The sequence below is a fragment of the Moschus berezovskii genome, chromosome 13 (assembly GCF_049115385.1).
Source record: "Moschus berezovskii isolate FMDL1 chromosome 13, NW_MosBer_1.0, whole genome shotgun sequence".
NCBI classification, from domain to species: Eukaryota; Metazoa; Chordata; class Mammalia; order Artiodactyla; family Moschidae; genus Moschus; species Moschus berezovskii.
The window spans coordinates 16859390-16873366 of NC_142472.1; the positions used below are offsets into that span (position 1 = coordinate 16859390).

General features: G+C 39.1%; 1 protein-coding gene across 4 annotated transcripts in view; it reads left to right on the top strand.

Moving 5' to 3' along the window:
* The window catches only part of LOC129556455 (ATP binding cassette subfamily C member 4 (PEL blood group)), a 187185-nt gene that overhangs the window by 139709 nt on the left and 33499 nt on the right, over positions 1–13977 (top strand). For 3 of the 4 annotated variants that reach the window (XM_055426562.2, XM_055426564.2, XM_088842652.1), the window contains 4 exons: positions 9654–9804; positions 11226–11345; positions 12378–12488; positions 13463–13563. In XM_055426562.2, the coding sequence (XP_055282537.2) occupies positions 9654–9804; positions 11226–11345; positions 12378–12488; positions 13463–13563 (483 nt within the window). The remainder of the gene's footprint in view (positions 1–9653; positions 9805–11225; positions 11346–12377; positions 12489–13462; positions 13564–13977) is intronic. The other variant, XM_055426563.2, reaches the window with a different exon arrangement.

Sequence of the window (13977 nt, forward strand, 5' to 3'; positions counted from 1 at the left end):
AGTGGAACTGCCTTTACTTGTCTCGGTACCACTGACCCTTGCATTTCATTGTGTAGAGATGTCAGGGAAAGTGTGTAGAAAGCATTCCAGCCTCTTTCACTGAACAATGACTTTGTCATTTTGAGCTTTTCTGTGGTGTGTTGACCCCTTCCCCCAACCCCTCCCTCAAATCCCGGTTGGACAAAAGAGATTGTTAGTTAGGCAGCCTTGCCCTGTTTGAAAGATCTCTGTTTTACGGACTCTTTAAAAGTAAACTCATTCATTTGAACTGAGTCACAGCATTTTCACGCTTTTAAAATCAACAAAAGCGTTTTAGTTAGGAATTTGCAGGGATCGAATATTCCCTGAAAATGCTAGTCCCAGAGATTTATGCACACTGCCGAGTTAAAGTGGGTTTCCTTGTTAATAGAAAGGAGAATCAATGATATCGGTTACTGGAAATATTTACAAACACTTGACCCTGGGGTTTCTGATATCAAGGTAATATACTTCACATAAGCCCACTCCTATGCTCTGTTTGCCTTTCTTTTTAATGAGAGATGAGATGGTTGGGTTTTTTTCCCCAGCATAATAGCACACTTCGGAATCAGCACCGTCAGCGTCAGCCTGGTGGCAGTTAATCAGCGGGGACCTTCTCAGGCTGGCAACCAAGTGTTGCATTTGGTATGTCCCAGCACATGTGTTCCAGTGATAATGTTTATAGTTTAACAAGAAACTAATTAAGACCTAAAGGAAAAAATAAGGACCCCATTTTTATCAAACCTCCTAGTGGTGTTCAGAGCATAAAATTTTACATTATAGCATCACTGGATGATGTCCATTCGAAAACTCCAGCTGTCATTCACAATACTTTCTCTCCTTTCAATCTTGTATATTTAGAAATGATCAGACGACAAATACTTACTCATGTTGAGGACCATATGCTGTTTGTGTGTCTTTTTAATTATTTTTGTTTGGACTGGTTCTTCATTGCTACGCACGGGCTTTCTTTAGTCGCGTTGAGCAGGGGCTGCTTTTTAGTTGGGGTTCGCAGGTTTATCATGCTGTAGAGCCCAAGGGCTTCAGAGTTGTGGCACTACTCCTTAGCATGTGGGATCTTCCCCGACCAAGGATTGAACCCCTGCATTGGCAGGCTGATTCTTATCCACTGCACCAGGGAAGTCCTCCATATTCTATTCTTGGGTACACTTCTTCAATTGTGTCTACCAATGAGTTTTCTTAACAAAATGAAGAGCGGGTGTGCCGAAGAACTCCCTTGATTTTTATTAAAACCCTGTACTTAGCATTTTATGTGTGGATATATTGCTTCAATCTGTTGTGGAACATGATTTATTGTAATCTGTGTTTATCTTGTGGTTGTTCTCTACTTGTGAGTTCCAGGATGCATTTGTTTCTTGCAACTCTTCCTTTGGGTCTGTTGATTTAGTCTTCCTTTGATTAGCACACAAAACCAGATTTATAGCATTCTCATCACCTCAGAAAATCTCTCCTGCCCCTCTGGAGTCAATTTCTACAGCCCTACAGTTGCACTGGATTGCTGTCACCTTCTGTCAGCCTTCCTGTTTTTGTGCTCCTAAAATAAATGAAATCAACACAGTACAGGTTTTTCTGCACTGCCTTCTTTTGCTTAACATGTTTTCAAGATTTTCAAGACCTACCTGTGTTGTGGCATGTTTCAGTGGTTCTTTTCTTTCTTACGCCTTTCTGAGTCATTCTATTGTATGAAGATGCCACAATTTATGTATCCATTCTCTAGCTGATGGACCTTTGTGGTGTTTGTAGCTTTTAGCAGGGAACCTTCTCTAAGAAGTGTTAATAGGGTCATAGGTTATCATTCTTCTCAATCGAATGCCTATGTACGGGTGGAATTGCTCAGTCATAAGGAAAGCATTTGTTAACTTAAAATTGCCATAAAACTTTTTAAGATTGCTGTACCATTTTACACACCCACCAGCAATATATGGGAGTTCTGGTTTTTCCACACCTTTGCATATTTTGCGACACATAATATTATCAGGCTTTGTGTCTAATCTTTCTGTGCACGATTACTATCACTGTGGTGTCAATTTGCATTTTCCTGATGATTAATGGTAGAGTTCTTTTTCATGCATGCTTACTGGTCATTTTTTTTTTTTCCAGTTATGCTAGCCACATTTATTTACAACACCTTTTTGGATTGAATTGATACCTGATTCAAAATCATTTGACTCTATGTAGTAAGTCTGTTTGTATACTTTATTTATTTGGCATATTTTATTTTGTTCCACTGATTTGTTTATCCTTCTACCAATACCACAGTCTTAGTTATTGTATGTGTTAGTAAGAGTTGACATCCTCTGGTTTAATTCCTCTAACTCAGTACTTCAAGATTGTTTTGATCATTCTAGATCACTTACTTTTCTGTATAAATTTTAGAAGCCTTTTAATTTGTTTTCAAAGAAAGCCTTCTGGAATTTTGATTAATATTTGCTTTTATATATAGGTCAAGTTGAGGAGTGTCTGAGGTCAGTTATATATTTGACTTACTGAGGTCATCTTTAATTTTAGAAGTGTTTTTTATAGAAGTCTTATAATGATTTGATTGACTTCATTCCTGAATATTTGCTGTGTTTCAATTGTATTTATGGAATTGTTTTTAAGATCACTTTCCACTCGCTTGTTGCTAATATATAGAAATATAATGATTTGTTTGTGAATCTACTTTGTATTTCTTGGACTTGGTTTTTCTTTTTTAATTATATAGAATTTTCTGTATCCACAATTATGTCAGTTTTACTTTTTCACTTACAGTATTTATTAGTTTTATTTCCTTGCTGTGGCTAGAGGTTTGAGTAAAATGTTGAAAAGAGTGATAAGAAATTCTTCTACTGTTAAGGCAAAACTATTTCAATATTTTTCCATCAAGAATGCTCTTAACTACAGTTTTTTAAGTAAATTGAATATTTCTCTTAATTCCTAAATTCCTGAGAATTTTACTGTTTTAAAAAATCAAGACTAGGTCTTGAAATTTGACTAGTATTTTTTCTACATTTATTGAGATAATCATACGATTATTCACCATTAATCTTTAAATTTGATAAATTATACCAAGTGATGTTTGCAGGTTGCTGCTGCTGCTAAGTCACTTCAGTCGTGTTCGACTCTGTGTGACCCCATAGACGGAAGCCCACCAGGCTCCCCCGTCCCTGGGATTCTCCAGGCAAGAACACTAAATAAACAGCTAGTCATAATGTGTAACGTATTTTTTTCTTTATATATCACTGTATGGAATTTGTTAATATTTTGTCAAGAATATTTTCATTTCTTCATGAGTTATATTGGTTTATACTTTTCTTGGAATGTTTTTCCAGTTTTTCTCATCACAGGTATGCAGACCTCATAAAAATACATGAGAAACGTATCTTTTTGTTAATGTATTTTCTTTTTTTCATTTTTTGCCTTACCTCAAGCTTGTGGGAATCTCAGTTCCCTGACCCAGGATTGAACCCCAGGCCACGGCAGTGAAAGCCTGGAATCCTAACCACTGAGCTACCAGGGTCAGTTTATGTGTCAGTTTGGCCAGGCGGGATTCCACAGTTACTCAGTCAAAAAGTAGTCAAGCTGTTACTGTGTAGATATTTTGTAAAAATGATTAAAGTGCATAATCAGTTGATTTAAGTAAGGAATCCTATCTTAGATAGTCTTGGTGGGCCTAATTTAGTCTGTTGAAAGGGCTTAAGAGCTAAGGCTTCTGTGAATAGAAGGAAATTCTGCCTATGTGAACAGTATTGGCTCCTGCCCAAAAGTTCCGGCCTATCGCTTGTAACAGCCAGCCCTGTGGATTTCTGACTTAACCTAGCCAAGTATGATTGTGAAATATTACTTTTTTGTGTTGTTAGATTCAGTTTATTGGTGTGTCCTTTAGTGTTCTTAAGACAGTTTGGATTATAATTTTTGTTTCTTTTAATGTCTTTGTCTGCTTTTTATATTATGATAATGCTGGACTCAAATTCCCTGGATGAATTTGGTGAAACTTTCTTCACAGTCTACTCGTGAAGCTCCCTGGGCCTAACATCTTTTTGTGTGTGAAGGGGGGGAAATACACAGCATCTAAGCACAGCCTTAATTGCAGCCTTCAAATTTTTATATCTGTAGATTTTTATGTCAGAATACTTTTACTGCAGTTCTGAATTAGATCATATTTCCAGTGTGTTACTGAACTTCCAAATATTTAATGATATAGTAGTTACCTTTTTGTTACTGATCTCTTGTTAAATCCACTTAGGTCAGAATATATTCTGTACTCTTTCTGTCCATTAAAGTTTGTTGATACTTGCTTTATAGTATAGGATATATAATTGAAAAGAACATCTAATGACTACCTTATTGTATATTTCTTGATTAGGTCATGTTTGTTAGTGATGTTTTAAAAATGTTTTATATCTCCATTGATGTTTGTTTGTTTGTTTATCCTATTAGTTCAGTTTTTTGAGGTAGGTAAGTTTAAATATCCTACTATGGGTATGGCATTGTGTATTTCTACATGCTTTGTCAGATTTTGCCTTATACATTATTGAGCTATATTATTAGGTGCATATAAATGGATTTAAAAAAAATCTATTGGATAAAATTGACCCTTTATAATTTTTTAAAAATTTATTTATCTTTTAATTGAAGGAGAATTGCTTTACAACATTTTGTTGTTTTGACCCTTTATTCTTATGAAATGTTTTCCTTTATTTCTAGCAGTCCATCCTAACTTCATGTTAGATAGATACTCCAGCTTTCTTTTATTTAGTTTTTTTATGAGGTACCTTGTTCAACATTTTGTTTCCCCTTTTATGTGGGTTATTTTTAAGGTGTGCCTTTTAATTTTTTAATTATTTTATTTATTTTTTATAAATTTATTTTTTAATTGAAGGATAATTGCTTTACAGAATTTTGTTGTTTTCTGTCAAACCTCACATGAATCAGCCATAGGTGTACATATATCCCCTCCCCTTTGAACCTCCCTTCCATCTCCCTCCCCATCCCACCCCTCTAGTTGATACAGAGCCCCTGTTTGAGTTTCCTGAGACACACAGCAAATTCCCGTTGGCTATCTGTTTGACATATGGTAATGTAAGTTTCCATGTTACTTTCTCCATACATCTCACCCTCTCCTCTCCCCATGTCCATAAATCTATTTTCCATGTCTGTTTCTCCATTGCTGCCCTGTAAAAGATTCTTCAGTACCATTTTTCTAGATTCCGAATATATGTGTTAGTATATATTTATGTTTCTCTTTCTGACTTACTTCACTCTGTATAATAGGCTCTAGGTTTATCCACCTCATTAGAACTGACTCAGATTTTTAAATTATTTTATTTTTAGCTGTGCTGAGTCTTCGTTGCTGTGCTGGCTTTTCTCTGGTTGCGATGAGCAGGGGCTACTCTCTAATTGCAGTGCGCAGGCTTCCCGTTGCGGTTTTTCTTTTTTGTGGAGCTCGGGCTTCAGGGCATGTGGGCTTCAGTAGTTGTGTTAAGGTGGCCCTTTTTAAAATGGCAAATAGTTGGACTCTGTCTTGAATTTCATTATAAGCTCAGACCCTGAGAAAGGTTAGACAGGAAGCTATTGATCATTGAGATTTGCTGAACACAAAGGAAGGGAAAAGTGCAGTATGTTTTCCTAATGGTTTCTGTTGTGTTGGTTCAGGAACTGTAAACCAAATCTCACCGTTTACTCTTCAGCGGAGCTAGCTGTGACTAAGGATTAAGGGCTAACTGAAGAATTACACAGGTTTCGCAGCCAGGGTGGGTGCCTTAGAAAAGATCTGAGGCAGTCAGATTTAGGGATGAAAGGGATGGTTAATGAATCCTAAGGACAGCACACGCTTAGAAAACTTAATTAATACTAGAGTGTGTATGGATCTCATCATACAGATAAGACACACCAACTTCTCATCATTTTCTGATTTAACAGAATTAATTGGGTTGGGTGAAGTCAAGAGAAGCAGGTGTTAAATGAAGGGTCTCGAACCAAACCAGAGCTGGTCTCTAAACTCCCATGAACATTCAAGATACCATATCCACTTAACACCTGCAGACTCAGTATTAACTCTAGGTCAGTATTAGATTTAGGACCTTACACTGAAGAGTTTTTCTCGTTTTTCCCTTTACTAATATTATCTTATGTTTGAAGGGTACTGAATATTGATTCATAGAAACTACATTTTATTTCTTAACAGTTGGAGAGTTTTGTGTAGCCTGTTCAAGATTTTAAAACAAGTATCTTGTGTTATCCTAGCAGCACAATTGATGAAATAGTCATTTCACTGAAAGGTAATTTTTTTATCTCATATGTTTCCAGAATAAATAAAATCACTCCTACACCCACGTCAACAGATACCTTACTGATCAAAACTCGGTAGCATTTGTTTCTTTCCCTAAATCAGAAGAAACTTGTGCCAAGAGATGAATCTTGTTTATGGCATTTGAGTCATATCTCCCATATAAATCAGTAGAAGTTTAAGGCAGTCAGGACGAGTTGTACTTATCACAACTTGGAACAAAATTCTTAAGAATCTGACAGGAAAATTCAAAGGTTTGAGACTCTTCTGAGGTGTTAGCAGTCTTAATGATCCTGATTTTGTTTTTTAATACTGTACACAGAGAATAAAAGTAATGTCTACTTATTAAGTGACTTTATGATTAAATACATATTTCACGTTGTGCCTGATATTTAGGAGCATGAGCAAGAAAGAGTTCAAATAAGCATGGAGTGAGCCAAAAGTATGGATGACATATTTATTTGCATAAAATAAGAAGAATACATTTTTACTGCTGTTTATAGAAAACATGTTCTTTGGCACAAGCTTCACAAAGACTAGCAGGAATAGAATCCTGTGGAATTAAGTTGAAAGTAAAATGTGGGTAGATACCTAGGAATTCCTTCAGGACTGTAAGCAATTTGGAATTTAAATGCTAAACAGGCAAACAGGCCCTCATATTTAAAACTGCTTGTTAAGGGAATATGTTAAATCTGCAATATTAGAATATAGTGTTAATTGTACACACAGAGAATTCCTGGGGAAACTTTAATCCAAATGTATATATTGAACTTATAAAACTTAGTCTCATTTTGTGTTCCTGGGGTTTATGGATTTATGACAATTAAGTCGGGTTGTTTTTTTATGCTTATGAAACTCTTCTTAGTTAAATAGTATTTATTAAAATATGTAAGTGTCTATTAAACAGTATTTATTAAAATGTGTAGCATTCATTTTTTAAGACCTTTTCCTTATCTGTCTGCTGTTTGAGGTGAGCAGGCTCTGATGCCCTAATTAGCTAGGAAACATGGGCTGTTCTCTACATGGAAGAGACCCGTGTAACCCTAAGAAATTCAACAGAAATAGAAAATGCAGATAAATGAGGGAAAATATAAAAGGGGAAGACATTTAGATCTTAACTTTTTTATTATGAATTTTATCTGTATATGGGATACCTAGCAGGCAGAAATTAAAAGGACAGGCTTGGAGTCAAAATGAATGAATTCTCTGACTTTGAGCAAATTACTAAACCTCGCTGAGCTTTTTAAACAGGAATCTCATATTCAGATTTGATATGAGAATGAAATTATATAATGCCTGTAAAATACTGGGGAGGTGGCACCCTTGCCAAGCCTTATGAATTGTCTATTATTATTGGTAATTTGGAGGGTGAGTTAATCACCACCCCTTAACTTGGTTGTCAACTGGATCTAGGAAATGGTGGAATTTCTTCAGTGATATGAGAACATTTGCCATTTGTGCTAAGAATAAAGCAGTTATCTTAGTTTTCACATTTTTTGAAGGTTTTTTTTTTACACAAAGCCATTAACATTTTTCAGAAAGCATTACTTTTTTTTCCTTTCTCTGCTGTGTTTGTATACTTAGTTCACAGCTGCTGGCCAGAGACAGCATCCGTTCAGAGGTGCTCATCAGATTTCCCTTCCACTGGTGGTGGTGACAGGGTCCTCACCAGCCTGCTTCTCTAAGAAGGCTGACCTGGGGGTGGACACAGTTGAATTTCCAGGGCTTCACAAGTTTGCAAATTCTATCTTTTTTCCTTAATACCAACTACCAATTCATACTGCATGGAATAGAAAATGTCATTCATTTTGATTCATAAGCGATCCACTTTTTCCCTTGGTCTTCCATAAATGCTTAGCAGTTTTATAACAGTTAAGTCGTCACACAAAAGCTTGAAAGAGAGAAGATATGGAATAAGAGGCATTACATCTCAAGAAGAATGTTGTCTTACCTCCATTTCCCTAAGGTTATCAGTCTTGGAAGGCCTATACTTGGAAATACAGAGAGGACAGAAATTATAGTAAGCGTGAAGCTTAGTCGTCATATTATTGGAAATGTGCCTCTTTAAACAAAATAGACTTCACATTCAATATTCTCTGTGGCCAGAGGAAAGCCACAGTCATCGTTGCATTTAGGAAATGCTCTGCAAGTGCTCTGGCAGGTCCTTGGGTGGTATGAAGTGGTTCCTCTCTTTACAGTGCGTTTTCTCACAGGGTCCGGCTTCATGAGATTCTTAAGATTCTTTGGGCCCATTAATCTATTAACACACCATCCCCCCCTTTCCTGGTTCCTTGCATCTAGAACACAATGAAGGAAATTAGAATTTATATTTGTTATATATGAAATGGTAAGCACTTTATAAACATTATTTCGTTTAATTCCCATCACCATGTTTTTATGTTGTTGGTATATACAGTTTTTGCTCAGATTAAGAGTGTTGGAATGTCTTACCCTTCCTGGTAGTATTTGAGAAGGTTAGCCCAAACTCTGTCTGAGATGGCATGATACCCGGGTAACGGATTTTGCTTTCCGGGTGTAGGTTGTCATTGGCTCCAAAGAAAAGAATCACTCCTCATTGTCCACAGTGACCATATTCTCTCAGGTGAAAAGCTGGATCGACTAATTGCTTGAAATGGACACTTTGAATCTTTAGCATAATGATAGGAAGTTGGCTGTAGGTTTGGGGGAAGATTAAATTTTATCACAGTGACTCAAGCCCAGACTCCCACTGGCTCTGTGACTTATGCTTTGCATTCAACATCAAGCTCATTTTGCTCTGCATCTCTAAAATGAGATAATGCTGTACTCACTACTCAGTAGAGTCACTTTGATGAATAATGAGTTAATACATGTGACGCTTTGAATATACAGACCTACGTACAGTCAGCACTCATAAACAGTCACTGCAGACTGAAAACCAAGAAGAATTCCAACTTTCAAAGGTCAATATTTGAATGTTTCTTCCTTTCCTGAACTCAGAATCTGTAACCAACCACTTCTTTATCCCTCCATGTATTGCTGAGGCTTCTGGTTTCCTCATCTGTGATAGGATGACAGCTGGCTGGCCCATGATAGTTCCTGTTTTCTGAGCTTCAGATATTCTCTCTCTTGGTACTGCCTGCACTTTAGGGCTACTTAGTCGACCAAAAGAGCTTGTACCTAGAAACTCTGTACTTAGCCCAGTGTTTTGCACACAGTAAGTGTACAGTAAACCCCATGAGGCCCACCTTTCCCAACATAACCTTTGAGGAAAAGGAGTTTAATCCTAACGAAACAACCCATTAAATTTTATTGTGTAGGAGAATGCTGGATAAACAGGCCCCTGTATCTGTGTTTTCTCTTTCAGACATTTCTACAAGTGATCGGTGTGGTGGGCGTGGCAGTGGCAGTGATTCCTTGGATCGCCATACCCCTGGTTCCCCTTGGCATCATTTTCTTTGTTCTCCGGCGGTATTTCTTAGAAACGTCGCGAGATGTCAAACGCCTAGAATCTACAAGTGAGTACCGGGGCTCTCAGCTTGGGGTGTCCGTGCAGACTGACTTTCATTTATGGTAATTAACCAGAACCCTGAAATCCTGCAGATTCTGTCTTGGGATTTCTCACCAAGTCTACATCTGGTAATTGCATATTAGGGGCCTTATGAGTCAGTGTGGCCCTTAAGGCACATGGAGCTGGTAGTGTGTCAGTTGCCGCTTTGCGTTATAGCACAAGGAGAACGAATGTGAGCACCCTGAGGATAGGGACCTATTTCGTCTTGCTCATCACATACTTCCTAACGTAGACCAGCCACTCAGTAAAAGGAAAATATTGTATCATTTTTCTAAAGATGAAAATAGTGCATCATGTTAGAAGTAATAATCTCTTTCAGGAGATGCACAGGTAACAAAGTGATGTCCTGCTGATATTAATACAACACAGGTTATCACTCATCCCTGACAGAGGTCACAGGTTACAGTCTACCTGTGAAAAAAAAACAGTTTACAGCCTTGTTCACAATGGAAATGAGAACCATAAGGGGTCCTCCCTGCCCAGCAGCCTGCAGCCCACCTGTTCCCTGATGGGCAGGAGCCTGACCCCGGGGCTCGTGGTCAGTGTACTTTTAGAGAAGATGGCAGGAAATGAATGACCAGTCATGTGCCACCAAGACCAAAACCCACATGAAATCACTCAAAAGAGAGTGGCCACTGAGGCCATATCAGATTCTACAAGGGTCATGTGAGTGTCACATGCCACAGTGACTTCCAGATTCCTCGGGTGTACAGCAGGGCAGTTATAAGAACATCTATCAGTTGCCCAGAGCGGAAGATGCCTTAATTGCATGGGTCCTGCAGGCACAAGGGCGGTATAGTACCAGGTTCTCTGTGACCCGCTCAGAGACTCTTGGTGCAGGTGCAGGGATGATGCTGAGAGACGGCAGACTGTCCGCATACCTCACTTACCCTGTCCTGTGCCAGCCCTTAAGTTTCTAATCTTACGGTGGTGACAACACAAAGCTCATCAAAATTCAGTGCGGTGAGGACTCTTATGGAGAATTAAGTTTAAAAATGATAATAAAAAATTAGTGAATTGTAACTTCTTACCTGGAGGGATGTCAAGGAAGAATAGTGAGGGAGGCAAGATTGAGGGGGACCTTGATGAATGAGTTAGTACAGAGATGCGTTATTTAAATACATGTCTGAATTGAAGTTGGTCAAAGATGACTTTGAAGGGAATCTGTTACATGCGGGTCATGAAAATGAAGCTTGGGAGGAGGAGTTATTTGAGGGTCACAATAGCTATTTTGCCAGGCAGTTGCCAAGAAGCCCTGGGTGTGCCCCTTGGGAAGATGAGGGACTGGCCAAGCACAGGAAACAGTTGATTTCCTCGCATCCAGCCTCCCTGACTTTCTGTGCCATGTGTCTGTCTCTGCTTCCCCAGCGCGGAGCCCAGTGTTTTCCCACTTATCGTCTTCTCTACAAGGCCTCTGGACCATCCGGGCGTACAAAGCCGAACAGAGGTTTCAGGAACTGTTCGACTCACACCAGGACTTGCACTCAGGTCTGTAGGATTCTGGAAACGATTTCAAAGATGGGATGTGCTGCCTTCTGAGGCCTCACCTCCGTCTCAGGTGGCCTTGCTGGCCCGTACCTCTCTCTGTGCCGCCACTCGTCCCCCTCTGCACACCTGCCTCCCCCACCCTTCCTCTCGGCACCCGGTGTGTACTCCCCTCTTCCCCTGGCACACCCCTGCTTTTCTTCCTCTTACTGCCTTGCATTGTCCAACTGTCACCACATCCTATGGCTTTGGCCCTTTAAGAAGGTCATTCATGTCCGACTCTTTGAGACCCTATGGACTGCAGCACTCCAGGCTTCCCTGTCCTCCAGTGTCTCCCAGCGTTTGCTCAAACTCATGTCCTTTATGAGTTGGTGATGCTATCTAAGCATCTCATCCTTTCAGAGAATTGAGGAAAATAATTTCTCCATTATCAGATACGGCACCCAGAATTTCCTCTACGTTAATGAAATCCTGGTCCAACTGATAAAATGACATTTGGAAAGCCACATGCAGATACTGTTATCTGATGGTCCTTCAAATACTGGCTCCGAAGAATTAACAGTATGTGGGGCCCTGTAGTAAGTGCAGACGGTGCTGGAAACAGTGCAGGGTATGCTCTGTGCCAGCATAGACTTGGGAACAGCTGTGATTCATGGGGTCGCAGAGAGTCGGACACGACTGAGCGACTGAACTGAACTGAACTGAAGCCTCACTTTGAGCCCAGTACCATGAGACACACAACGGTGAGACCATTTTTGTATGTTAATTATTAGGATCATATTTCTCTTTACAACCTGTGGCTTGAAGTTTCCAGTGCCTGCTTCCCACAAGGCTCCTGGAGTGATTCCTATGTTCCCATACATTGTCATGTGAGAACCTAGCTTGTTACAATCCTTAAGGTGCTTAAGCCTGTAACTTTGCTGTCCTAACTTGTGTAGAAATCTGTAGTTCACCTGCGCAAAGACCCGGTCCCAATTCAAAGCAGCCAACATATCTCCGCTTATTCATTCTGCTTTTTTCTGTCCTCAAATCCAGAGGCTTGGTTCTTGTTTCTGACGACATCCCGATGGTTCGCTGTGCGTCTGGATGCCATCTGTGCTCTGTTTGTCATTGTTGTTGCCTTTGGGTCCCTGATTCTGGCAAAAAGTAAGTGCATCACTGTTTGTAGTATGATTACAGTTACAGCTTCATTTGCAGTTATTAATTTACCTTTTTGCCCCATTGTCTAATACACCGTGTTGTTCTAATGAATTGAGTTAAAGTGTTTGCACCATGTGATTCTGCAGAGTGGCCCCTGTAGAGGAGTCATTTGTGTCTTGATGAGGCTTTTGGTGAGACTTCTTGTTGTGTTCTTTGGTCCCTTTAATCTGTCTTCAGTGGGATGAAGTCAGCCTAGCAACTGACCTTCTGAACATTACTGATAGCATTTTAGGTTGGGAAGGGAGAAACAAGTTTGCTGTTAAGCTTTTTGTCTAGCTTGTGGCTTTAGGACTGCTCAGTCTGTTGGTTATAGATGCCTGGTATACTATGGTGAGAAACATTCTCTGTAGGAAAGAACGCCATCCTCACTGCTGTGTGGGCACCAGATGAGTGGGTGGTGTTGGTGTGAGTGGCATGCATTCACCATCCCTATTGTGAATTACTATTCCATAGTAACAACACTGAATCATTGGGTTTAATAATGGAACAACAAGAGCAGTATCTTAGATTTAAAAGCACTGGCTCTTAGAACCAATTGACTTGTTTTTCGTGGTTTCCAGCTGTGGCTGCGTTGCACGTAAAAAGTGAAATTACATGATGATCCTTGAAACCATAGTGACGAAAGTCTGCATGATGACGTATTTCCTTCCCTACATCAGAACTGTCAAGAGTATGTCAGCCCTGGCAGGATTAATAAGCTCTTTTGTTTTCTGTGTTCATAGTGGTGGTTTTTTATCTTCTTCTTTTTTTTTTTTTTTTACTTTTCTTTCATGGTCTCTATCAGCAGTTAGTAAAAGTATAAGTAACACTATGTGCCAGTGATTTAAATATTATAGAGAAGTCTAGGCACAGTGACAGAAGGAGCCCAGCTCAGGGTTAACAGTGGGACTGAAGTGTTTCCTTTCTTCTTCCTCATTTAGCTTTGGACGCCGGGCAGGTTGGCCTGGCGCTGTCCTATGCCCTCACGCTCATGGGGATGTTCCAGTGGTGTGTCAGGCAAAGTGCCGAAGCTGAAAATATGGTGATGTTACCTTTTAGCCTTTTCCTTAACATTAAATGACATAAAGGCAATTATTATGTAAAAAAACAAATCTTAAAACTTTTTTTTACATCATAGCTAACAGGGTTGTTAGATCCTTCCAGCATCTGTTTAACATTTATTTAAAGTAAAATATATACATCTTTTCTCAGTCTTATGTATGCCACGTCAGCTGGTTTTATATTCATCACAAGCTGTCTTCAAATTTAATACATGCCTCTGTAGGAGGGAGTTTCTGACATCTTGCAGAAAATACAGCTTATTTCTTAGAGGCTTGTTTACATTTGTTACTTAATAGTTTAAGAATTTAGTATTTTGAGGTTTATTTATTTGTTCAATTAATTTAATTATTCCCCACCATGCTCATTTTAGAATGTCTCCTTGTATGTGTTAAAT